General features: G+C 38.2%; 1 protein-coding gene across 5 annotated transcripts in view; it reads right to left on the reverse strand.

The window, feature by feature from the left end:
- Positions 1–27,603, reverse strand: part of TRDMT1 (tRNA aspartic acid methyltransferase 1) — a 72,832-nt gene that overhangs the window by 36,855 nt on the left and 8,374 nt on the right. The window contains exon 2 of one of the 5 annotated variants that reach the window (XM_024254139.3): positions 20,054–20,273. In XM_024254139.3, coding sequence (XP_024109907.2) covers positions 20,054–20,117 — 64 coding nt within the window. In that variant the 5' untranslated portion in view covers positions 20,118–20,273. Of the gene's footprint in view, positions 1–19,763; positions 19,971–20,053; positions 20,274–27,603 lie in introns of those variants that run through there. The other 4 variants (XM_054522006.2, XM_024254141.3, XM_054522003.2 and 1 more) reach the window with 4 other exon arrangements.

Genomic DNA, 27,603 nt, shown 5'->3' on the forward strand with positions numbered 1-27,603 from the left:
ATAGGCCCTCAATAAACGTCTATTGACTGAATACATACAAGAGAATAAGTGAATTATACTTCCTAAAATCAACTCCTGATTATTACTGATTATCCTCCTTGTTCTCCTGTTTCTGAGAACACTGCTAGCTTAAAAAGTATTTAATATGTCTGAACTTATATGATTATCTATCTGAATGCTCATTTTTAAGTAATTGTTTGACATTTAGGTCAAATTTTTTACCTTGGAAACACCTACAATGAAGTTCCCAGGAAACCTACAAAATTCTATTTATGTTACAAATATCTTAAATATAGTCCCAATAGTGCTATTGTCAGGCAGTAAGTAAGTATCTGTGAGATTACCTATCATGTACTGAGCACTCTACTGAGGATACAAAATGAGTGGACAGTTGTTTTCTGTTTTACCAGCATCTGGCCCCTCCTTTTCTGGCAATAGTCCCAGATTTTCTTTGGAGGAATCTTACCTCACTCATGCTCTGTTGAAGTGGTTCAGATGGCCTCACATCCCCCTCTCCTAGCTTCTAGAAGCCCGGGTCAAGTGCCTGAGCCAGTAAGACTAGCCAGACCGGTTTCAGGATGGGCATGCAACTCAAAACAAGCCAATTAGGCACAATAAGAGGTGACCCCTGGCTTTTTCTTGTGTAACTATTAATAGCAAGAGTTGCGTGATCTTTCTTACCAGGTTAAACCTTGGATGGAGATAAGTTCAGAGGCTACTACAGCCATTTTGATGCAATAAGGGGAGAACATATATAAAAATGCACCCAACCTAGAAGAAACAAGGCTGAGATACATGGAGAAAAAAACTGGTTTCTGGTGACATGATTTGAGCCCCTGCTTCAGACTCTACCCCTAACTGGGCCTACATTTGGACCTGGTCAATTAAATGAGTCCGTATTTACAACTTTTAGGAAACCAGTCTGAGCTAAGTTTCTGTCACTTGCAAATAACACTTCAAAGTGGCATTCAAGTGAACACAAACTAATATGCCATTTGTTCCTGCGAGGAGAAGCATTTCAAATTCCAAACTGGCAAACAGAGCAATATGAATGCAAAAGTCCTGTAAATAAGTAATTAATTAACCATGCATCTACAAAATAGAAGTATTCTTCTTGATAAAACTGTTCTAAATTGAAGAAAGAAGGTCAAGAGTCTTCAATTTGGGGAGTGAAGACTTCCTTATGGTAATACCCAATTACCTATTTCTATATATGGATACTAAATACAACAAATACAGAGAGAGAGCTACTTATAAACTATAGCTCCCACGTCTTTTAAGGAGCACAGAATATTTTCAGTTGCCCAGTCTCATCAATTCTTACAAAGCTCAAGTCCTGAAAGTAAAACAGTTAAGATAGAAATTTCATTACAAGCAATTCAAAAATACCAAATTTTAAATGATCGATAAACATATAAAAGATGCCAAACCTCATCAATAATGACAGAAATCCACATTAACCAGTTTTACCCAGCAGCTTGGCAAAGATTGAATAAATGAACACTGTCTAATGCCAGCAAGGATTTAAGAAAATGTGCTGTCCCTCTTGTCATTTGTGGTATAAATTGATATAATTCTTCTGATTATTAGACCTAGTTATACTATATCTGGAAATGTTTGCTAAGGAAATTGTAGACAAGTATGTAAAGATAAGAGTGTAAGATTACATACATGTATGAAAATAGAGATGTTAAAAAGATAACATCCATATTTACTGTCACAAAGCAATATCCATATTATTTACTACATAGAGAAGTTACAGAATATCTTCAGTAAAAATCCAAGTTTTATAAAGTGTATGTGTATGTGTATATGTATGTGTGCACCTTAAGACAGAGAAAACAGCAAATATCAACAGAGGCTATCTCCTGGTGGTGAGATTTGGAGGTAATTCTTCTTCCTTTAAACTCTTTTGAATAATTTGAATTTTTTTCTCATTGAGAATATACTATTATTTTATTTATATCTTTATTTATTTTTTTGAGATGGACTCTTGCTCTGTCGCCCAGGCTGGAGTGCCGTGGCATGATCTCAGCTCACTGCAACCTCCACCTCCTGGGTTGAAGTGATTCTTCTGCTTCAGCTTCCTGAGTAGCTGGGACTACAGGTGCGTGCCACCACACCCGGCTAATTTTTGTATTTTTAGTAAGAGACAGGGTTTCACCATATTGGCCAGGCTGGTCTCGAACTCCTGACCTCGTGATCCACCTGCCTCGGCCTCCCAAAGTGCTGGGATTACAGGCATGAGCCACCGCGCCTGGCAAGAATGTACTATTTTTATAATTGGCAAAAAGCAAACAAAAAATGACTTTTATTTTGGAACGAAAGAATTCAATGCTGCTCTTGGTTTTGACCCTGAAAAACAACAAAAGGAAAGTAACGAGGACAGACAAGAAAGGTTTGGCTCTTTTCTCAAAGCATGCCAATTGCACTGTGACCTGTCACAGGCACATACACACCAGTAAACAATTATAACTCATTATAATTAAAACAATTATAACTGAGTGCATTATTTTATCTGCCAACTCAACAATAATCAAAAGAAAAACTAAAAATTTAACTACTTTATGAAAGTAGTTTAAAGATCAGCAAGTAGCTAGCATATGCCCAAAAAATGTAGAGCTGAAAGTAACCTATTCACATGCTTATAGAAGTCGAAAGATATAAACTACTTAAAAATTCAAGAAATAATAGAAACACACGTGATCCGGTCAATTACAGGTGTGAACAACAAAGACTTTGATTTTGTTTTACATAAATTTGTTTTGAGTGAATGACCACTCATGAATGGTTCCTTACTATAAAATATTTACGGTCCTCTTCACTGATGCTTTCTCATAATTTATAAGGTGATCATTTCTGACATATTTATGGAAAAGTCAATGAAAAAATGAGAAGTGATATAAACATTAGTACTCTATATCTAGTTAGCTGAATTTTTTTAAGTCTTGTAAAATTATAATTATTTTAATATTTTATAACATATACTATAATATATATAATAATTAACTCACAAAGATCCCTAAAATTAGCCTAAGAAAATCCTCTCTAAATTTGTCTTCCCATTTTGAGCCTTCTTTGCTTTATAATTAGCCCTCCTTGAAAGCTTCTACTTTTCATCATTATTGACTCAATAAAATTTCAAATCCTATTCTGCAAAACACTAGCAGTATAATTTCTGCTACAGATACCTCTAAAAGAAGAGTTAAGTTTTACAATTTGCACTAGGCCAGAAAGTATAGGCTTGTCATAAGACCTATGCAATTTCAACTGCCTCACTCATTTCCCCTTTCCAAGTCTCCTCCTAACTATATCATTCTCTACAAATCTTTTTCCACTAAGCCACACAGTATTCAACATTAGGCATTATGATTTTATTTTTTATCAAAGCTATCTTAGGGACATTCTTATGGAATTTTTTTTGTGTGTGTGTGTGTGTGTGTTCATACGTCCTGATGAAGATTTAGAAAATGGATATCTGTTTGTGTATTTCTTTCTCTCTTTCTCTGCTAGAATTCTGCATTTAAATCCTAGCGTGGCTATTTCCAGTTGTGTGATTTAGGCAAGTTTCTTTGTGTCTTTAATAAGCCTCAGTATCTTCACCTATTAAGAGGATAATAAAGTACCCATGCCATAAAGTTTTCAGAGGATTAAATGAGTTAATAACTATAATAGGATGGGGACATCTTTGGAGATTATTATTTGATTAGTGTCTGGCATATAATAAATCTTTGCCATTATTATTATTGAAAGTGCAAAGACTTTTTAAAAATGAGAATATCAAATGCTAGAAAGGACCAGGTGTGATTTAAAACTCGTCAGTACAGCACTTCTCAAAAGAAGACATTTATGCAGCCAAAAGACACATGAAGAAATGCTCATCATCACTGGCCATCAGAGAGATGCAAATCAAAACCACAATGAGATACCATCTCACACCAGTTAGAATGGCGATCATTAAAAAGTCAGGAAACAACAGGTGCTGGAGAGGATGTGGAGAAAGAGGAATGCTTTTACACTGTTGGTGGGACTGTAAACTAGTTCAGCCATTGTGGAAGACAGTGTGGCGATTCCTCAAGGATCTAGAACTAGAAATACCATTTGACCCAGCCATCCCATTACTGGGTATATACCCAAAGGATTATAAATCATGCTGCTATAAAGACACAGGCACACGTATGTTTATTGCGGCACTATTCACAATAGCAAAGACTTGGAACCAACCCAAATGTCCATCAATGATAGACTGGATTAAGAAAATGTGGCACATATACACCATGGAATACTACACAGCCATAAAAAAGGATGAGTTCATGTCCTTTGTAGGGACATGGATGAAGCTGGAAACCATCATTCTGAGCAAACTATTACAAGGACAGAAAACCAAACACCACATGTTCTCACTCATAGGTGGGAAATGAACAATGAGAACACTTGGACACAGGGTGGGGAACATCACACACCGGGGCCTGTTGTGGGGTTGGGGGAGGGAGGAGGGATAGCATTAGGAGATATACCTAATGTAAATAACAAGTTAATGGGTGCAGCACACCAACACATGTATACCTATGTAACAAACCTGCATGTTGTGCACATGTACCCTAGAACTTACAGTATAATAAATAAACAGATAAATAAATATCGTCAATGCAGTTGTGAGCATCAATTAACACTCAATATTTCAATGAATATTTGGCGGTATACATTTAAAACCTTAAAAATTACTTTGCATTTTTTAGTTTTACGTTTTGGCACATTTCTTAAGGTTTGATAGGCAAAATAATAATCCCCAAAGATGTCCACATCCTAATCCCTGAAACCTGTGAAAATGTTACCTTACATGGGAATCAGGATTTTGCAGATGTGATTAAACTTGAGATGAGATTATCCTGAATTATGCAGGTGGGCCCAGTATAATCACAAGAAGGACTGAGGAAGGTTAAAATCAGAGAAGGGGATTTGGAGATGGAGTAGAGGTCAGAGAGAAGGCTTTGGGATGCTACACTTCTGGCTTCAAAGATAGAAAAAGGGATAATGAGCCATGTAGTATGGGCAGCCCCTAGAAGCTAGAAAAGCCAAGCAAATGAATTCTCCCCTAGAACCTCCAGAAGGAATGCAGCCCTGTCAATACCTTGATTTTAAGACTTCTGACCTCCAGAATTATAAGATAATAAACCTGTGTTGCTTTAAGCCACTAAGTTTATGTTTATTTGTTACAGCAGCAATAGGAAACTCACACATAAGATAATAATTAGAGATGCAAAGAAAATATTTATATATAGGGTAAGTGATGCTATTTTATTTATAATAGTGCAAAATTATGAATGATCTAAATGTCCCAGAATAGACGATTAATTCGAACAAATACTGTACTTTCATAAAGTGGAGTATCATACAACCATTAAAAGTTTATAAATTCTACATTTAATGGCAAGAGAAAATATTCAAGATATTCTAAGTAAAGAAAGAAAGCTATAATTTATTTTAATGTTCATGGTCACATTAGAATAAAGATTTAAAAAATATAATCTAAGCCTTCACCAGTGTTTGTGTCTGCATTAGCATCATTGGTGATTTTTTTAAATTTTCTTCTCTATTTGTGTAGCATTGGTATTGCCCAGTAGAGCATAATCTCTGGAAAAAGGAACATGACTGTCTCGTTCAATGCTGTATCCTCACCATACAACACAGTAAGCAACAAAGAAAAAATCACTCCATAGTTACGTACTGAATAAATGAACATTTTCGTGTGTCCCAATTTTTTAACAAATGTATTATTAATATTGCTAAAAATAAAAAACAAGAAATGCACATAATAATAATTTTTAAATATTCAACTTCACTAGTAATCAAAAATTAAGATAACAATTTCACCTAGTAAATTATATAGGTTAACATATTATATTGGCATATTTATGCTCACAGAGACATTATTGAATATAAACTAGTATGTCCTTTTAAGAAAATAATTTGACAATCATCAACAACCTTTAAAATGTTCAGGTACTATAGCTTATTCATTAACTCTACAAATATTTGTTGAGCATCCACTATACAATGGTGCTTTTAGATCCAAGGATACGATGGTGAACAAAACAGAACAAAATGCAACAAAAAAATCCCCACCCTCATGGAGCTTACATTCTAGAAGAGGAGGCAGTCAATTATAAAGATAAACAAGTACAATACAAAATATGATAGGCAGTAATAAGTGCTAAAGTGAAAAACAAAACAGGCCAGAGGATAGGCAGGCAGGGCAGAGGATATAAGTGTTGGTACTGAGAACAGTTCACTGTGCATCTTTCCTGACCTTTTTCTGTGTCTAAACACAAATACATTACACACATACCCACTGTATGTGCCCAAATATAAGACAACTAGAATAAAAGTTAATCCCCTATTTTCCCCATGAGAATATCCAAAATTAGATTTCTGGCCATTTTCATTACATAAATGTTTAAGGATGTAGCCAAAATAGTCAAATGACTTCATATTGTATAATTTATAATTTAAACATATTTTATTTTTTATATTCAGTTTAATTACTATTTTTATATTAAAATTAAGTCCTACATTAGTAAAACAAACTCTGTTTTTTGAACTTTTTTTTAACTGGCATGAAGAATTACAGCTCTTAAGTGTTAACATGGGAAGGGAAAAGGGTATTTATCCCATTTAACAGGTCTGGCTAGCTTGTATTCAATAAATATGTGCTTGAAGAAGCCATCTGAGGTAATCTTTAGGATCTGTTATGAATTTATAAAGATATAATTCCGGGTAATATCATTAAAAAATAGAGAAAGGATTTCTTATCCCCTGACTACTGAACTGGACAATGCTTATGAAAACCTTTTACCAACCCTGTCAAGTTTTTATCCATGCTCTGCAAAATATTTTCAGCAAGTATTTCCTGTGAGTTTATAACCAGGTTCATTTATGAATTCAAGACATATTTATTGAGCATGACTGACACTGGCTCTGGCTCCAGGCAAAGACGATAAAACAATGAATCCCTGCTCCCACAGAGCTTCACACAAGGAGAAGCCTCCAACATATTTTATATAACACTACCTTAGCATGTTCATTTGGAAATATTGTATATTTTCTACTCAAAGTTCATGAAATGATTTTATTCTACTTTCTCATGTGCATCTTTGAAATCAGGGTCACTATCATCAACAGAGCTACCTTTTAAATCATCTAACAGTGTTCAAGGACACACCAACTTTCCTTCAGTCAGAGTTACTTGAGAACTAGCCCTTTTTGAGTTCGTGTATAATGATGTCGCTGGAAATTTTATGCCCACCACAAATACCCAGTAGCTATTTGTGATTTCCACAAAGTAATCACCTACTGTATTGCTTTATAAAGTAATTTTCAAAAGGCTTGTTTACAATAACATCCAACACTTGTAATTGTGAGGTCATCCTCCTAAAAATTACTTCTAGATCTTTAAATTCATTTGTATGGTTTTTGGCCAATTCCACTGAGTGACCTCAATAAGCATGTAGAACTGGTATTAAGTTTCTTCAGGCTAATGTAGTTTATCCAAGCAGTACTTTCTTGATTTGCTATTTTTGAAAAGTTTAGTAATTGAGTAATACGAAGAGATTTCCTTTCTGAAGACTAAATTATAAGGCAACACTCTCTTTCTGAAGTATAATTTTTCGGGTAAAATGAATATCTCATATAGAAGAGTTTATGCCAAACATGTCTATAAGAGTATATGTATATACGTTTGTATTTTGTTTTTGTTCTTAGTTAAAATAATGGGATCACAAACCTTTTGAATTTACAGTCATGAAGGAAATGCAAAAGATGATGTCTTCATAGCGAAAAATGCTTGGATTTTAAATATACTGCCTTTGCCATATATTGATACGCAAAGCCATAAAAAATTTAGAAAAATGGTAGATTCACATCTTTTTCTTCAAACCATGGTACCAACATTCTGACAGTTCAAAATTAATGAAAAGAAATCTCACTGGATGGAGAACAAGCTAGAGATTAAGTCACAATCAACAAAGAACATCATTTAATTTGAATATTCAAATAATATGGTTTTAACAATTATCTCAGCAAACAATAACACAAAAATAAATTGAGAACACAAGAATAACATCTGTTCTGAAGAAGCAGAGAAATTATTCTGGTGCTTTATTACCATCTAAACCTTAGCGATCTATTAAAGTTTAGCATAGTTTTAAAATTCTAGTTAATTTAAAATCATATGCTAACATGATGTTAAAATCATATGCTAACATACGACTTAAATTTAACTAGAATTTTTAAACTACAAATCCTTTGAATTATAGGTTCTTTTTGAACCAAAATTCAACTCTAATGAAGGCATCTGCCAAAGTCTATGGGGTCCTGTATGTGCTAAAAGACTCTGGCATTTGTTTCTTAAGTCTCATTCATTGAGTACTAGAGGGTAATTAACTTCATTATTGAGTTCGAACAAAAATCAGTAATGGATGCACAAGAACTATTTAATATTCATGTTCAACTCTCTAATAGAGCTGTTTTACTTTAGACAAAGGGGTTTGGCTAGGTTTGTGGTGATTTAAAGTCTCAGAATGAAAATAATTAGTGGATGTAAGTAAAAGAAATCATTGGTCCAGGCGAAGTAACGGTAATTTTTAAAATTCCAACATACACTTTACCTAGTCCCTAAAAGTGAGATATAATTTTATGCTTTTAGACAAAATGAGAGCTGGTTGGCACTATTCCTGGGTAGCACTTTTCACCAATATTTCTGATAATGTTCCATGGGAAAGCAAAAGGCAACAGAGATTCTAAAGAGGTTCCAAACACCAAACTGTACATGTAACCTTGACCTCATTTATCATTATGATAATAATCACTGTGTAATTATGTGTAGACTTGCTCTCATACATCAACTTCTTTTCAACTTTGAAAAATAAAGAGTTCATATTTCTTGACAGGAATAAAAGAGCAAAGAAAAACCACTTAAGCTTAATTATTTTGGCCATAGCTCACTGTTAGCATATGATTTACATTTCACAGTGAGTAAAGACCAACTTATTCTCAAAAGCCCTGATTATTTTGACAATATTTAAAATGTTTTAAATAAAAAGAACAAAAAAGTTTTATCATGTATTACAGAAAAATATTTGTTATCTATTAAAATCTCACACACAACCATGCCTACAAAAACTCTTCATGATTGACACTTAAATACTTAAGTTTAAACTTATCACAGTAGGATGATATCTACTTCAAGCTGCAGATATTTCACAGCAAACATGCCTATAGTTCATTTTTTCATTTGTTCATTCATGCATTCAACAAGTATATATAAGGATTATTCCAGACAAAGCCTATCCTATCATGGAGGCTACATTCTAGAGGAGAGAGACAGACAATAAACAAACAAGTTTAAATTATGCCTAACAATAAAAAGTACTATGGAGAAAACTAAAAACCAGAGCAAGACAGCATGGGAGAAGAGAGTGGTTCTAGTTTTATGTAGGTCAGTTACAGAACGTCTCTTTAGCAGCAAACTGGAAGAGATGAGGGGATGGGCCTGACAGATATCAGGGAGAAGCACTTTCTAGGACAGAGAGAAGAGCCACTGCAAAGGCCCAGAGATGGGAACATGCTGGTTTTGTAGGAAGAACAACCAGGAGGCCAGGGAGCCTGGAGTAGAGTGGGCAAGGGGACAGCCACAGGAGATGTGGCTCCAGAGAGAAACGGGCTCTAGACCAAGCAGGCCTGGGGACCCATTCAGGACTCTGGTTTTTGAGTGGTCGGAGAAGTTTCTCAGGAGTTTTAATCACAGTAATAACTTATCAGATATATTTTTTAAAGATCACTCTGGCCACTCTACTGAAAACAAACTTGCGATGCCAGAGCAGAAGCAAGATCAGTAAAGAGGCTACTGCAATAATCCTTTGTCCAGGGTCCCAGAAAAGTTGCTCAGGCCAAGCTTAGCTGCAGATGCTTTATCTGGAAAGAAAACTCCAAAGCGGCAAGAGTTAAGGCAGTGAGGCAGAGAAGGAGGGAGTGCATCAGCACGTCGGTCAATGCTTCCCAGAAACCCAGCCAACTGCTCTGGCGTGAGGGATTTGGTAGAGCCAGGCTGGATGGGATGACCACACCTCAGAGCTGTCAGGGGAGGGCTGTCTCTGCTGTGGGAGATGATGAGATGCCCTGCAGTAGAGATGCTACTGGGTCTGAAATAGCACTTCCCATCTTCTCACTGCATTTGAGCAAGGAGCACCATAGGGGGAGGAAGGAGAGAGTTGTATCTGCTGGCTCCTTTCTCATCCTGTCTGTTATTGGTCAAAAGTCCCCCCAAAGCGTGATTCCCCACCTCCCTGCTACCTACACACACAAGTCAGGTTTTGTGATCTGACTCCTCAAGACAGCTACTGAGCAGCCAGAGTGCATGCCCACAGCCTGATGCTTCACCTGAGTCCAGGTACAGGGGTCGACAATCATCCTGAGGGTCATGCTCGGCCATCACCCCCTGACAGTGTCAGATGAGGCAAGGTGGCATGAGTAAGGGTGTGACACTGAACAAGCAGCCCCAGGCCAGGAGGTAGGTGGGGGCAAGCAAATCTAGGCAGTGCAAAAATTAAGTCTGACAAGACAGGAGAAAGATTATAGATCAGGTGGTAAAGGTGAAAATGGAGAGAAATTATAGAGTTATAAACATAGTCTGAAGGTAGAGCCTGTAGAACTCGCTGATATGGGTGAAAAAGAAGAAACAAGATAACTCCAAGGCTCAGGTGTGGGCAACTAGAAGAACAAAGCCACCTGTTATTGGGGTGAGGCAGGTTACAAGAGTGCCAAGTTTTGGAAGGGACCAGAGACCAGTAGTTCAGCTTTGGGCATTCTAGGAGAAAACAGAGATAGTAAGAACGACAATACCTGCTTAATAGAAAAATTACAGAGAAGCTTATTTCAAAGTTCGTCCAAATTGTGAACATAGTTGGCTAATATGTATGGCCCTGGCGCCTCTTCTCTTTCACAACCCCAGCCTCCCAAAGCTCCATCACTACCCTTTTGTTGCCTATCAGACATTTCCTGAAACACGCACTAAGGAACATTGTTTTCACAATGTAGATGTGCTCTCCTTCCCCCCAAAACAAAAGGGTGGGCGGGAGACAGGAGCAGCAGGGTCCTTGCCCAAATATAAATACATATGAAAAGCACTGTTTTAAGCCTAACAGCTTCTTCACTTCTCAAAACCTCTGATACATTTCACGTGTCTTGAGAAGGTCTCAAGGAAAGATGTTGTGTGGAGAGTTTCTAAACGTATTTGAACATCAAGGTACACTGAATAAACAAAATCCATATGATCCTCTCAAAAGATGTGGAAAAAGCTTTCAATAAAATCCAACATTTCCTCATGATAAAAACCGCTCAAGAAAGTAGGCATCAAAGGAACATACCTCAAAATAATAAGAGGCATCTATGACAAGCCCACAGCCAACATCATACTCAGTGGGCAAATGATGGAAGCATTCCTCTCGCGAACTGAAACAAGACAAGGATGCCCATTCTCACCACTGTATTCAACATAGTATTGGAAGTACTAGCCAGAGCAATCCCTCAACAGAAAGAAATAAAGGAGCCAGGCACAGTGGCTCACACGTGTAATCCCAGCACTTTGGGAGGTCGAGGTGGGCTGATCACCTGAGGTCAGGAGTTCGAGACCAGCCTGGCCAACATGGTGAAACCTCGTCTCTATTAAAAACACAAAATTAGCCAGGCATGGTGGCGCATGCCTGTAGTCCCAGCTATCCAGGAGCCTGAGGCAGGAGAATCGCTGGAACCCAGGAGGCAGAGGTTGCAGTGAGCCGAGATTAAGCCACTGCACTCCAGCCTGGGTGACAGAGTGAGAAGAATACTCTAAAGACTCCACCAAAAGTCTACTGGAACTAATAAATGACTTCATCAAAGTTTCAGGATACTAAATTAATGTGCAAAAATTAGAAGCATTTCTATACACAAATAATGTTCAAACTGAGTGTCAAATCAAGAATGTGATCCTCTTTATAATAGCCACAAAAAATATATAAAAATACCTAGGAATACATCTAACCAAGGAGGTGAAAGATCTCTACAAGGAGAATGACAAAATACTGTTAAGAGACATCATACATGTGACAAACAAATGGAAAAACATCCCATGTTTATGGATTCAAAAAATCAATATTGTTAAAATGGTAGTACTGCCTGAAGCAATCTACAGATTCAATGCTATTCCTGTCAAACTACTAGCATCATTTTTTCATAAAATTGGAAAAAAACTATTCTAAAACACATATGGAACCATATAAAAGCCTGAATAGCCAAAGCAATCCTAAGCAAAAAGAACAAGGCCAGAGGTATCACATTACTGGACTTCAAACTATACTATAAGACTATGGTAACCAAGACAGCACGGTACTGGTGAAAAACAGACATATTAGACAAATGAAAAAGAATAGATAACCCAGAAATAAAGGCACACACCTACAGTCATCTGATCTTCAACAAAGTAGACAAAAAAAAATGGGGAAAGGACTCACTATTTAATAAATGGTGCTATGATAGCTGGCTAGCCATATGCAGAAGAATGAAACTGGACCCCTACCTTTCACCATATACAAAAATTAACTCAAGATGGATTAAAGACTTGAATGTAAGACCTCAAACAATAAGAATTCTAGAAGAAAACCTAGGAAACACCACTCTGGACATGGGCCTTGGAAAAGAATTTATGATTAAGTCTTCATAAACGATTGCAACAAAAACAAAAATTGACAAGTGGGACCTAATTAAACTACAGAGCTTTGGCAGAGCTAAAGAAACTATCAACAGAGTAAACAGACAACCCACAGAATGGGAGAAAATATTTGCAAACTATGCATCTGGGAAAGGTCTAATATCCAGAATCTAAAAGAAACTTAAACAACTGAACAAGCAAAAAACAAACAACCCCATTTAAAAACCGGGCAAAGGACATGAACAGATACTTCTCAAAAGAAGTGGCCCATCAACAAAATGAAGAAAAATAGTCATCATCACTAATCTTCAAGAAATGCAAATCAAAACCAGAGTGAGACAGCATCTCACACCAGTCAGAATGGCTACGATTAAAAAGTCAATAAAAGGCTAGGTGTGATGGCTCATGCCTGTAATCCCAGCACTTTGGGAGATCAAGGCAGGTGGATTGCCTGGGATCAGGAGTTTGAGACCAGCCTGGTCAACATGGTGAAACCCTGTCTCTACTAAAAATACAAAAATTAGCCAAGCGTGGTGGTGCGCACCTGTAATCCCAGCTATTAGGGAGGCTGAGGCAGGAGAATAGCTTGAACCCGGGAGGCAGAGGTTGCAGTGAGCCAAGAGTGCACCACTGCACTCCAGCCTGTGCAACAAAGCAAGAATCCGACTCAAAAAAAAAAAGTCAAAAAAAAAAACGCAGATGCTGGCAAGGCTGCGGAGAAAAGGAAACCCTTATGCACTGTTGATGGGAATGTAAATAAATTCAGCCATGGTGGAAAGCAGCTTGGAAATTTCTCAAAGAACTTAAAACAAAACTACCATTCAACCCAGCAAGCTCATTACTGAGTATATATGCAAAAGAAAGCAAATCGTTCTACCAAAAAGACACATATACTTGCATGTTCATCACAGCACTAGTCACAATAGCAAAGACGTGCCCATCAATGGCAGACTGAATAAAGAAAATGTGGTATACATACACCATTGGAATACTATGCAGTCATAAAAAAGAACAAAATCATGTCCTTTGCAGCAACATGGATGCATCTGGAGGCCATTATCCTTAGCAAATTAACACAGAAACAGAAAACCAAATACCTCATGTTCTAATAAGTGGGAGTTAAACATTGGATACTCATGGTCAAAAAGATGGCAACAGCAGACACTGGGGACTACTAGAGGGAGAAGGGGGGCAGCAAAGGTTGAAAAACTAACTGTGGGTACTACGCTCAGTGCCTGGGTGGTGGGATCATTGATACCTCACATCTCAGCATCACACAATATACCTAAGTAACAAACTTGCACATGTACCCCTTGAATCTAGAAGTTGAAAAAGAAAAAAAAAAAAACATTTACCCCAACCCCAAAAAATACTTTCCAGTGAAGTAAGCACACATTACTCCTCACAAGAAAAGATAAGTAATTCAATTGTCTAATGGGAAGTTAAAGTTCTCTTTTACAGAATACTCAAAATTCATCTTACATATTTCTTTTTTGTATTTCAAGTTTATTAACTTCCACAGGTGCCAGAGAAGACATGATAAATTTATTTTAATAGGACAACTTTTTACGTTGCTTCACTTTAAATCTGACATGCTATATAAGAGTAACTAGAAGGAAATAGGCATGAAAAGGAAAATTTTATAATCCCAAAGACAGGTATGTATAAATGAAAAAAAAATTAAGCGGTTCATATGCCAGCCCCTAACAACTGATGCTATAAAAATATCCTTAGGTGACATTCATATCTACATACAAATACACTTCATCATAATGTAGTTGCCTGATTCAGTTACAAACACACCCAGTTACAAACTGGTTTGGTAGACTCCCAAGTTGGCATGTAAGTCGTTGAGGAACAAAGACAAAAGAAATTCAGAAAATGAATAATTAATACGTGACAAACGAGAGGCTTAGCATTTTAAAAGAAAATATTAAGGCTGAGTAATTCTTATTAAACACAATGAAGTATTATGGGATAAAACTCAAAGCCAATTCCTTGGAAGAGCTTTGGAAGCTATTTGGCAGACAGGCCTTTTTTGCTTTTAAGGCTGACTCCAATATTTGACTATATAGAAAACAGTCATCCAGCTAGAGCTTTCCTTTATTTGCCACCTTAAACCACATTTTACTCTTCTCCTGATACTACATTTTAAAATGAGAAAAATACAGAATCTTATTTGCATATATTTGCAGGTGACCTTGCAGGCTCCACTGATATATAACCTATGACACTACTTCTTCCACTGCTTTCTGAAAGAAGATATTTTCACTTGGAAGATTCTCATTAGCCAAAACTTTGTAGACTGTGCAGACATAAATATCAAAGTGCGCATAAGTAGTTTCTGTATAGGTCAAATATGTATTTAAAAATGTAATAGACATTGTTATGCTGTGGCCATCTAGAATCTTTGCCTATGTTTCCTGTGTTTGAAAATTTGCCACAGTATGGATCCTTCCTTCCCCAAATAGAAGCCAGAACTCACCTTCTCAGCTTCCCTTGTCTGGCAGTGGGATCTAGTGCCTACCAACCACCTGCATCCACATGATAAGACCTCAGTTTAGAGTTCGCAGTGTGAGGAGAGACTTCAATTCAGAGGTAGCAATGTAAGGACTTAAACAAATGAGGAAACCCATCTTTCTGGCAAGGGAGGTGGTAAGAGGCATCCACCTCTCAAGGGAAAACTGCAACAGCACTTCTGGCTTCCAGACCCCAGCACTGTTGGTGTAAGCTGTGATGTCGGGATAAAGCTTCACTGTGGCAATACCCACACTATAGTGTGGGCAGTGCTCCTGTTCACCTAACCTGTTTGTTGGGTGTCCTGGAGATTCTGTGAGTTTCCAAATGTTTTTAATTTTTTTTTTCCTGATTATGTTAGCTAGAATGGATTCTGTGGGTTGCAACTAAGGACTACATATAATACAAAAAAAGAATCTGGGCTAAATAAACCTTCATCATTTGATAAAACGATAGCAGAATGATTATCAATTCAATAGTAATCTGAATAGTAAGCTAGAAAGAGTGTGGTACTGTGCTAGAGGCTGTTCAGGAACAGAAGGGAACAACAAAGGATGTTACATTTAAGCCATGTAAATACATGGGAATATCGATACAAATAAAGTTAAATGAAATTTAGAAAATACAGAAGCATCTATGTAGTGACTGTAAAAATGCAACAGCATATTGGATATGCTGATAAGGATGAAAAACTTTTATTGACATTTTTTTTAAATGTTCACTGGGTTTGAGGCAAATCTATCATGTTGCTAAAGAAATTAAATATACTTTTTATAACTTAAAATTCAGTAATGTGGGGAAAAATATTTGCAAATCATATATCTAATAAGACATTAAGATCCAGAATATATAAAGCCTACAACTCAACAACAACAAAAAGAAAATTCCAAAATGGGCAAAGGCCTTGAAAAGACACTTCTCTATATTGAAGAAAACAAATGACTAACAGGCACATGAAAAGATGCTCAACAACCCGGCACAGTGGCTCACACCTGTAATCCCAACACTTTGGGAGGCCAAGGTGGGTGGATCACCTGAGGTCAGGAGATCGAGACCAGCCTGGCCAACATGGTGAAATCCCATCTCTACTAAAAATACAAAAAATTAGCCAGGCATGGTGGCAGGGACCTGTAATCCCAGCTGCTCGGGAGGCTGAGGGAGGAAGATCGCTTGAACCTGGGAGGCGGAGGTTGCAGTGAACCGAGATCACGCCACTGCACTACAGCCTGGGCAAAAAGAGCAAAACTCCATCTCAAAAAAAAAAAAGAAAAAGAAAAGATGTTCAACATCTTTACTTATTAAGAAAATGCAAATCAAAACCACAATAGGATATGATTTCATATCCATCAGAATGGCTATTATTTTTAAAAAATGGAATAACAAGTGGAGAATATGCAGATGGAGGAAACGGAGTGCTCATGCAATGGAAAATTGTGCCGCTGCTGTGGAAAACAGTCTGGTGGTTCCTCAAGAGTTAAACAGAATTATCATATGATCCAGCAATTCCACTGCTAGGTCTATATCCCAAAACTTAAAAGTAAGGACTCAAACAATACTTATACACCAATATCCAAAGCAGCGCTATTCACAATGGTCAGCAGGTAATTGATACAACTCAAGTGTCTATCAACAGATGAATGGATACACAAAATTGTACAGCTATACAATGGAATATTATTCAACCACAAAAAGAATTGAGATATTGATACAGGCTACAAAATAAATGAACCTTGAAGACATTATTCTAAGTGAAATAAGCCAGACACAAAAGGACAAATGTATTATTCTACTTATGTGTGGTACACAGAGTAGACAAGTTCATAAAGACAAAGCAGAATCAAGGTTACCAGGGAATGGGGGGAAAGGGAATTTGGAGTTATTGTTTAATAGGTACAGAGCTCTGTTTGAGATTATTAAAAAGTTTTAGAAACGAACAAGGGGGATGGTTGCACAACATTGTGAATGTACTTAATGCCATTGAACTATACATTTAAAAATAGTTTAAATGATACATTTCATGTTGTGTTTTACCACAATGAAAAAAATTCCATGATGAACCTTATCTAGAAATCAGTCAAAACTGAAGTTCAATATTATTCCTTTTGTGCTGCTTGTTATATTATTTAATATATAGATCCAAGGAAGTTAGTAGATCTAACCAGAACAATGGCAACATAGCATGGTTAAAAGGTCAGGTAGGTAGACCTAGGTTAGAATACTGGTTCTACTGCTAACTAGTTTATTACATACTTAAAAAAGGACCTGAATTTAAAAGATCCCTAATAAACACTAAAGTTAGCTGCTGTTATTAGTCTTTATTATTATATTAAAAACCACCTGGAAAGGAGCAATGCATTTCATTACAGGTAAATTTTAAACTTTAGTACATCAAATAAGTGAACATTGGAAGGCAAACAAGTGTGGAAAAATATTTGCATCAATATGATGAAGAGTCTATATCCCTAATATGCAGATTTCCACCCAAAAGATGAGAGAGCAGAGAGATACAGGGAGGCAGGAAAGTTGCTTTGGATTACATTGTCAGCCAGGGAAGACCAATATATGAACTAAGACATGAAATGTGAACCGAAGCTAGAGTGAAAAAGTCTGGGGTTAGGGAGCACTCTAGATGAGGCAACAGCAAAAGCAAAGGCCAGAACATCGAAGAACTTCGAGGGTTTGAGGAGTAGAGAGAAAGAAAACCAGTAAGCCTCGACAAGAAAGTCTGAGGAAAGAATTCAGGGAATCGTTTCATTAGAATTTCAGCTTTGGGTGTTGACGGTGAAGCGGGATGAAGTGGCAGATAAAATTGAAGAGACGACAGAAGCCAGAACTCACAAGCCTGTTAAGAAGATGGGACTGTGATTACAACCTCAAAGGGAACCATTTAAGCAACGAAGTGACGTGATCTGGTTTACTATGCAAATGATCATTCTGCCTGCTAGAAGGAAAACAGATGGAGTAGGAGGCAGAATGGAAGTAAGGAGAGAAGCTGGGAAGCTATGTTAATAATTTAAATTAGAGAACATAATAGCTTAGAGTCACAACAGTAGCACTGGCAATAGAAAAACGTGTACAAATTCACATTGCATTGGCTAATAGGAGAGAAAATATTTTACTCTTTCATTAATCCCAAAACTGTCACTTAAAATTACACAATTTCCCCTAACAAATTAGCAAGGATTAGAAATTGATAATACATAACCCTGATGAATATGTAGTTAAGGCACTCAAAAATCTCTGAGAAGCAATTTGCTATCCTCTCTCTCAAAAGCCTTAAAAATTCTCATAGTTTTTCACTTAGTAACTAGCACACAGTTAAGTCTTACTATTGAATTAATTCCAACAGTTAGGAAACATGCTTAAAGAGAAAATCGGCATTATGCTCAAGAATGTAACTGTAGCACATTGTACTTGCAAAAAAACTGAAGAATGATCTAAATATTCGACACTTAAGGAGTGGCTGAATTACAGCTTATGATAAAGTACTAAGCAATTCACTAAGGAGTTTCAAGATATGGGAAAACGCGCACATTATATCACTTTAGAGAATTAACAAAGAGTAAATAGTACCTGAGTTTTGCTTTGATGCTGCTAAGTTTTAATAAGAGAAATAAAGATAGAAAGCCAGCAAACAAGTACTAAAAACTTAATGATCATTAACCTAGTCTAGAATTGAAACTCAATAAATCTGCTCAAAAAACTTATATGCTAAACCCTTTAAATATTGTCTGTATCTTACAGTTAGTCTCTTGTACTCTTGGTCCTAAATAAGGAAGCAAGGAAGTTTCAGTTTAGTGGCTGTCTTAGTAATTTAAGAATAAACATGCACCTTCAAAGCCTGTTTGTCCCTTTATATCCCCAGCTCCTAGCACAAAATCTGGCACAGAATAGAAGCCCAATAAATAATTTTGAGTGAATATCACCAAAAGTAAACCTTCCAGTTCCAACTCAGCACGAAAGAAATAAAAAAACCTCAAAATCAAAGACGTGCATAAAAGTAATAGTTTGCTTGATAATACCTCGTGATGTCGTTTTAAAGTAATAGAGATAATAATGTATAATATTTGGAGCGGTTACAATGTATCAGGCACTAACAAGCACTTGACAGACTTTAATCCTTATAATAATCATTCTCTTTTAAAATCAGGAAACAGGTTCATTACTGTTGACGAACTAGCCCAACGTCACACTGCCACCAAGCTGGGACTCAGTTCTCTGGCATCTAAACGCAGAACTATAGAAGACATGTTTCTTTCCAACGATCAGACTTCCAAGTTCTTCAAGCTTCCTCTACCGTCCTATTTAGCATTCGCAAACTTCTACCTTGAATTGTAGCTATTACCCCTTCCAAGATCCATCTCTCACCAGGGGGAGCCCCTGCTAGCTCCCTCCCTCCCCAGCTGGGAAGCCCCCCAGGATGAAGGACCGAGTCTCCATGCTTCTCGGTGGCTGCACACTTAGAATGGGGGGGCACCGGGCGAGGGTCTCGCCCCTTTGATACCCTTTGAGTTCGATTTACTGCCTTGCGAATCCCGACTCCCAGCCGAGCCCTTGGAGGCGCCATGTGCTGCCCCTCGAGCCAGACTCGGCGCCAGGAGAAGGGAGTCAGCGTCTGGAGGGGTGGACGGGCCGGCGCGCAGGAGCGGTTTCCAGGACAACCGAGGGCCTCCCCACAGTGTCCGCCCCACAGTGTCCGCCCCTAGCGTCTCGCCGCTCCGCCCCTTCCCGGCGCGGGTGCTCCGACCAGCCCCCGTGAGCGAATATAGAGAGGGGTGCTCGATGGACTCTCACCTCTCAGCGCGTGGTGCATGCCGCCCACGCCGCTGTACAGCTCCAGCACCCGCAGGGGCTCCATCCCCGCGCCTCAGCCGCCGCAGCCCCGGAGCTAGGCCTGCCGGTCCGTCGCTCCTCCTCCCTTCATCGCGCCGCTCCCTCAGCCTCTGGTTCCGCGGCGTTTCAGTTCCCCCGTCTCCTACTGCTCCAGGCTCAGGGCTTCAGAGGGCCTCGCGGCCTGGGGGTTGGCAAGGGTGGAGAGGGGAACAAAGGACGGAAAACAGTAAGGCTTACCGAATGAATGGCAGCCACTCTGTAGCCTGATTTACGCTCCATTTCCTTCTTTGGTGTCAGGGGCCTTGAGTGGAAAAGAAATCCGGAGTTCAGTAAAGGGGAGAAAACTGCCTTGGTTTCCAAGTGAATTAACACTGGTTAGAAGCCAGAAAAAAATCATTTTTCAGACAAGCTGCTTTTCTGTCACTTATAAGCCTGAACATTCAAACATTCTTTCCAGTGTGCCTTGTGTCATGCCTGCCCTGGGTCAACAGAGATAAATTAGACCAGCCTCTCTCCTAGAGAAGGTTCCAGAATTATAAGCAAGGACACAAGTCCACTCGCAGCAGAGAAAGCCCTGTGTGCGTGCTAATAATACAGAGGATGTTTGTTGTGTCTATTAGTGGGGTTAATTATGTTTTAGCTTGGAAATTACACCTACATAGAATACACAGTGAATATCATGCAGGATTATTTATGGGTCTTTAAGTGCTAGGGCCTTGATTCCTCAGGATGATCCAGTAACCAATTGTTAGAGGCTCATGTTGACGAAAAAAGCCAAACTCCGTAAAACGTTTGAAGAGGTTTATTCTGAGCCCAAGGTGAGGACCGTGACCCACGACACAACCCCAGGGGGTCCTGAGAACATGTACCCAAGGTGGTTGGGCTACAGCTTGGGATTATATGGTTTAAAGGAGACATAAGGATGTTAATTGATATATGCAAGGTGTACTTAGTTTGGTCCATAAAAATGGGACAACTCAAAAAGGGGAAGGATTCCAGGTTACAGGTGGATTCAAAGATTTTCTGATTGGCAGTTGGTTGAAAGAGTTAAGTTGTGACCTAAAGACCTGGAATCAACAGAAAGGAATGTGTCTGGGTTAAGATAAGGTGGAGACCAAGGTTCTTATTATGTAGATGAAGTCTCATAGGTAACAGGCTTCAGAGAGAATAATTGGCAAACGTCTCTTATCACGTGTAAAAAGATGCCAGACTCTTAGTTAAATCTCTCTTGGATCAGGAAAAGACCTAGAAAGGGAAAGGGAGTCTCTATAGAATGTAGATTTTCCCCACGAGAGATGGCTGTGCAGGGCCATTTCAAAATGTGTCAAAGAAATTTATTTTAGGGTAAAATGCTTTGATTTAGGGCCTGCTATCTTTCATGTGATGCTATACTAGAGTAAGGTTGGAATTTTGGTATCTTATTGCTAAGAAGAGTCTGTTTTGTCTGTATGAAGATCTCTTGTTTTAATATTAATACTGGTCAGTTGTGTCCGAACTCCAAAGAGAGGAGAGTATAATGAGGCATGTCTGACCTTCCCCTTCCCAGCATGGCCTGAACTAGTTTTTCAGGTTTCTTCGGAATCTGCTTGGTGGAGGTGTTCACTCAGTCAGTTGGGGGGAGCTTAGAAATTTGGTGGGGGGCGGTGTTTACAGTCAATTATAAATGAAAATAATGTACCCATATGGAGGATGGAAAATGTTCCCGTTGTGAAGTGTTCTTCTCTTTGTTCCCAACACTGCCACAGGCTTTTGTTAGGGGGAACTTGGGGGTACCACTTGTAGTAACAATAACTGATTTGTTAGAAATGTTTCATGCCTGCTGATGTAATACTGTTAACAAATAAAAGTATAATGACTGCATCCAAATTATAGAATTCACTGGTTCATTTTGATGTGGTCTATGAAATTAACTTTTTAAATTGTACATGTGCATTGGCCACTGCTTTGCTTTTTGTTAGTCACTTTCCGATAAGAAGAGGTGTATGGTAGAAAGATACCAGCTAACCCAGCTTTAGCCCTGGCATTGCCAGTTAACTGATTGTGTGACTTTGAGATGACCCTGGTTTCCTCATCAATAAGATAAAGGAGAAGGGAACAGAAAGAGATGGATTGTTGAGGGTGTTTTAGTTCCAAGAAATGAATTCATGGCTGAATTCAAATTAGAAAAAATGAGACCTGATTTGGCAACCTGTTAATGATTTATTGAATTTGAAATATGTAGAAAGAAGACTTGTTACCTGCTTTAAGCAAATGTACTCTTAAACTAACTCAACTTACAGAAACCATGTATATACTGACATATGTATAATGCATGAAGCAAACTTTTCTAATATTTATTACATATAGTACCAGAAATAAACATCAGTACATAAAATGTAAAGGGAGCTATGTAGTCATAGTGATTTATATATAGCCAAAAACCAATATATTAAATAAATCTGGAATTTTCAGCATTCATACTATAAATCAAATAAATGTGACAAAAGACCTTACCTACAGGGAAGAGACAGTACAGAAACGTGGCAGAGTTAATGAAAAATACCAACTTCCTGAGAGGAAGGAGCCTCAAACCCCTTCCCCACACAGGCTGATTACAAACTGTTTACTCTGATACCTAAGGATCTTCACAGTATAGCCCTGAACTTACTTTTCTTCCTTAACTTTTTTCTCTTCTTGAACTCTGCTATAAATGAAACTACTTGGTGTTCCTCAAACATACCCTTCACTTCACTTCTCTGCTTGTGTTCTTTCCCTTCTCTAGAAATCTTCTAGACTTCTTCAAGACCTATACTTCAAGTGGAACCTTCCTTCTAGACTCCCAGCCTAAAATATCCTGACACATTACAACTCCTAGGTCTCCCTCATCTTCTGAAATACAGATCACCCTTGTACTTGCGATTCAATCCTTCCAGTTCTTCTAGCCCAATTTTCACCTCATATGTGCCATATCTTTATATATTATTTCCTCTCTAAGGCTTATCTCGTGATAATTATTTCAAGAATGACAACTCTCTCCATAATCATCATCTACAACTATCTCCATGGAAGCATCTGTAGATATTAGGCCCCCTGGGATTATGTATGCAAACGTCTTCCAATCACCGGCACAAATCACATGATGTGGTGGAAGAGTGGGAGGGCTGGTGGAGGTGGTACAATAGGGAGTAGTTGAGGAAAAAAGTGAGGTGAGCAGAACGAAAGTATACATTGATTACTTTTTCCCAAAGCAAATCCTGAAGGCTCATAAGAGAGAAGAAAAGCTCTTTAGTCCCATAGTTTCCCATAAAGTCATCCTCAATGATATGTACAATACTATTTATATTTTAATTAGAGAAACTAGACATACTTTTAAAAAAGCAAGCAAATATCAAAACTTGAATGTTAGTATATTTACTACATTTTCTCTAAAAGCAGAAAATGCGTTTCTTTAAAAAAAACACATTAATTAACACCTGGAAAATAAAGGCACATATAAAGCATATCAGAAATAATTAAGGGGCACATCACAATACTAAGGATCGTATTAAAAGTAATAGCACACACACTCAATTATTGAAGGCACTGGGCTTGGAATCTAATGACATTTTTATCTTCTTCCCTTATGTGTTCTTTCACTGATGATTAATATCTAATTAAAAGAAATAAAGTTTTCCAAGTGCTGAAAATGCTTTTGCAATCGTCTTTGAATTTCCATGATCCAGGCCCCTCTATTTCTCAGCAAAACATGATGTGGATTCCTATACAGGCTCGCTTACAGGCTGAGGACACCCTGCTTATGCCAATTTCAGTCATGAATAAGTTGCATTCTGGTTTTATACCGAAAAAGAAAGTCTTTATGAATTGCATGGAAAAAGAAAAAGCCATATGAGAAGAAATTGACAATAAGAAATGTCCTCAAGAGAGTAAATTTTACAAATTTGAATTGGAAAGGCCCACAGAGCTCATTTACCACTTCTGAGCTCCCACTTATTTGAGAATGCCTTCTACTATTTTCCTGATCCGTGGGCAATAAGCCTTAGCTTGCAAACTGCTAATGAAATGTTTCATGGTGAACAGCTGGAATTACTAGAAAATTCTTCCTTATAGTCTCCTAAATTCCAGTTTCTTTTAGATTTGCCCTCTGCACTGATTTTAAAGAATTATTCCTCTTCTGGCTGGGCACTGTGGCTCATGCCTGTAATCCCAGCACTTTGGGAGGCAGAGGCGGGTGGATTACCTGAGGTCAGGAGTTCAAGACCAGCTTGGTCAACATGGCGAAACCCATCTGTACTAAAATTACAAAAATTAGTCGGTTGTGGGCTGGGTGAGGTGGCCCACACCTGTAATACCAGCACTTTGGGAGGCCGAGGCGGGTGGAGCACCTGAAGTCAGGAGTTCGAGACCAGCCTGACCAACATGGTGAAACCCCGTCTCTACTAAAAATACAAAAATTAGACACACGTGGTGGTGCATGCCTGTAATCCCCTGCTCCTCGGAAGGCTGAGGCAGGAGCATCGCTGAACCCAGGAGGCAGAGGTTGCAGTGAGCCGAAATTGTGCCATTGCACTCCAGCCTGGGCAACAAGAGTGAAACTCCATCTCAAAAAAAAAAAAAGATTTTTTTCTCTTCTATAATGATTTGCTTTGTGGTTAAGAATGCAAGCTTGAGAGCCACTGTAGACAGGAAGCACACATCTGCTGCTGCTGCTCCCTAGCTAGGTGACGTGGAGAAAGTCACTACATCCTTTTGAGCCCAAGTGCACCTCTAAAATGTATAAATAATAGGACATGCAGTTGCTATGAAGATTAAAAGCACTTAGCCCAGTGCCTAGCACAATACAAATAAATGTGTGTTAAATAAAGAGTGCCTGTACAATGACATCCTCTAAGTGATGCATTCTCAGTCCTGTCGGCTATGAACTATCACATGGCATGATTCAGATCCCTCACATTGCTCACAGCCTAGCTTGGTGGTACCCATTTTAGGAGCCAACACTGCATGAAACAAACTGAACATAGTCAGATCAGCATATGGTAGAGCGAACCAGATGGCTACAGACATTTAAGGGCTCTAGGGCAGCTTTGGGCCCTGTAGGAAGTGTTCAGGGTTCCTTGGCTTAGACCATCGTGGAGTAAAGACTGAAAGTCTGGAAGCTGCCTCAGCATGGAAATAAGGAAGTCAGAGAATAGACAGCAGAATTCATAGTAAAATAGACACCGCTTAACCCTTAACTTCCAGAAGAACCAAGATTGCTGTGAAGGCCAGAGCTACAGCTCTGACAATCTTCCGGGAAAATTTTTTCAGTGACCTTAACCAGGATGCATGAACTGGGGAGATCTGGGGTGCAGAGGAGGGGAACCTATTAATAGCAGCTAGTCATGTGTTGACTCTTTCATATACTAGGCACTGAGGAGATTTGCAATTAAAAAAATTTAAAAAGCAGCCGGAGTGATGGATCATGCCTGTAATCCCAGCACTTTGGGAGGTCTGGCTGACAGAGCGAGACTCCGTCTCAAAACACAAACAAACAAGCAAACAAACAAACAAAAAACTTACAAAGTGCAAAACTTTGTAATCTATTTCAGACCATAAAAGTGCCAATAGTAAAAAATGCAATTGAATACTTTCATTTCCTAAGCATAGGGCATTTTTTTCTAATTTAATTGATTCTCACCATCCAATAGGATAACCAGTAGCCACATTTGGTAAATTAAGTTTAAATTAATTTAATTAACATTAAAATTGAATTAATTATACTAGGCACATATCAAGTGCTCCGTATTGCTCAGCACACATGTAGAATATTTCCATCATCACAGAAAGTTCTATTGGGCAGAGCTGCTCTGCAGTGATGGCCCCTTTTAGTTACAGCCTTTATTAATAGCCCATCAATAAATGACCAGTGTTGGAATGTGTGCATCAATTATTGGATACTGAGCACCAATTTTAAATAAATGTCCCCCAAAATATGGGGCAAAACGAACTCAAAGCAAACCTTGCAGCTAAACATTCTTTCTCTTTCTCTATTATCCAGTCACCTTACTGATAAACTGTCATGGAGGAAAAGAAACAGGAACAGCAGATGTGTTCTGTCAGTGGATGTGATAAACTTTCAAGAGAAAAAGAACAGATGGAAAATGAACCTCATGACGTCTTTAAGTAGTACTTTTTTTTGTTGTTGTTGAGACAGAGTCTCACTGTCACCCAGGCTGGAGTGCAATGGTGCAATTTCAGCTCACTGCAACCTCTGCCTTCCCAGTTCAAGTGATTCTCCTGCCTCAGCCTCCCAAGTAGCTGGGATTACAGGTGTGCACCACCACACCCAGCTTTTATATTTTTAGCAGAGACGGGGTTTCGCCATGTTGGCCAGGCTGGTCTCAAACTCCTGACCTCAAATGATCCACTCGCCATGGCCCCCCAAAAGGCTGGGTTACAGGCATGAGCCACCGCGCCCAGCCAGAAGTAGTACTTTTCTGTTATAAAGTATATTCTAGTGACTTCTGACTGTGAATAATGTTATCTTACACTTACCTCAGAAGGAATAAAAAGAAAACATGTTTTTAAAAATCAGGATCATGAATAAAGTTAATTATACATTTTCTGCCAAATAAAATAGAAACCATGCAGTTTGCCTCATACTTTGCCATTTCAAAGTACTCATAGATTTTTAACATGGATTTTGCTCTTGGACACTCATTCTGAAATTCCCAATTTAAAAATATTTTGCAGCAAATTTAAAAGATGATGTTTCAAAGTAAATATAGTGGGATCCATTCTTTAAAACTGCTTTCTTAACTTCACAGAAAGTTAGAACTAGAAAGTTTCTTAAGGACTATTTGATACACTGTTTTTTAAACTATTTTTAGAGATAAAGCCTTTTGTTCAAACAAAATCTCCTCTGGAATGGGGAGCAAAGATAGAGAGGTAGAGCAACAGCTACACTGTAACTTTCTATAAAAGATAACTAAGTAGACTCAGTTGGTCCCGCCTGCTGCCCCTCTACACCCAGAAGCAAGGCTAGGGGTCTAAACCAAAGCAATCCTAGGAGCCACAATATGTCACTTCCTGAGAACAGGCTGACCTGAGGACTGAGGGCAACTTCAGAGATCCATGAAGCAAACTTGATCTGATATGGCAATGCATGTTATAAAAGCCAGACAAAAATGTTAACATAGCTGCACAAAATAGACTATCTCACAAACTAACGTTTAACATTTACAACAGATCCCCTGCGCAATCAGTCCTGCAAAGACAGCTTGATACAGTACAAAGAGTATGGTCCTTAGAACTAGATGGATTACCATGGATCCTGCCTCAAATACTCACTTTCTTCACATATTAAACGGGTAATATTTGATAACAAGGTAATATCTGATAACAAGGTAACTGTGTGTATATATATATCATGTGTATATAATATAATTGTACATGTATCAATTATATATGTGTACATATCAATATATACATATATCATTTATATGTGTACATATCTATATATACAATGTGTGTATATAGACAATGTATATATGTAC

Source organism: Pongo abelii, chromosome 8 (assembly GCF_028885655.2).
Source record: "Pongo abelii isolate AG06213 chromosome 8, NHGRI_mPonAbe1-v2.0_pri, whole genome shotgun sequence".
Classification (NCBI taxonomy): domain Eukaryota; kingdom Metazoa; phylum Chordata; class Mammalia; order Primates; family Hominidae; genus Pongo; species Pongo abelii.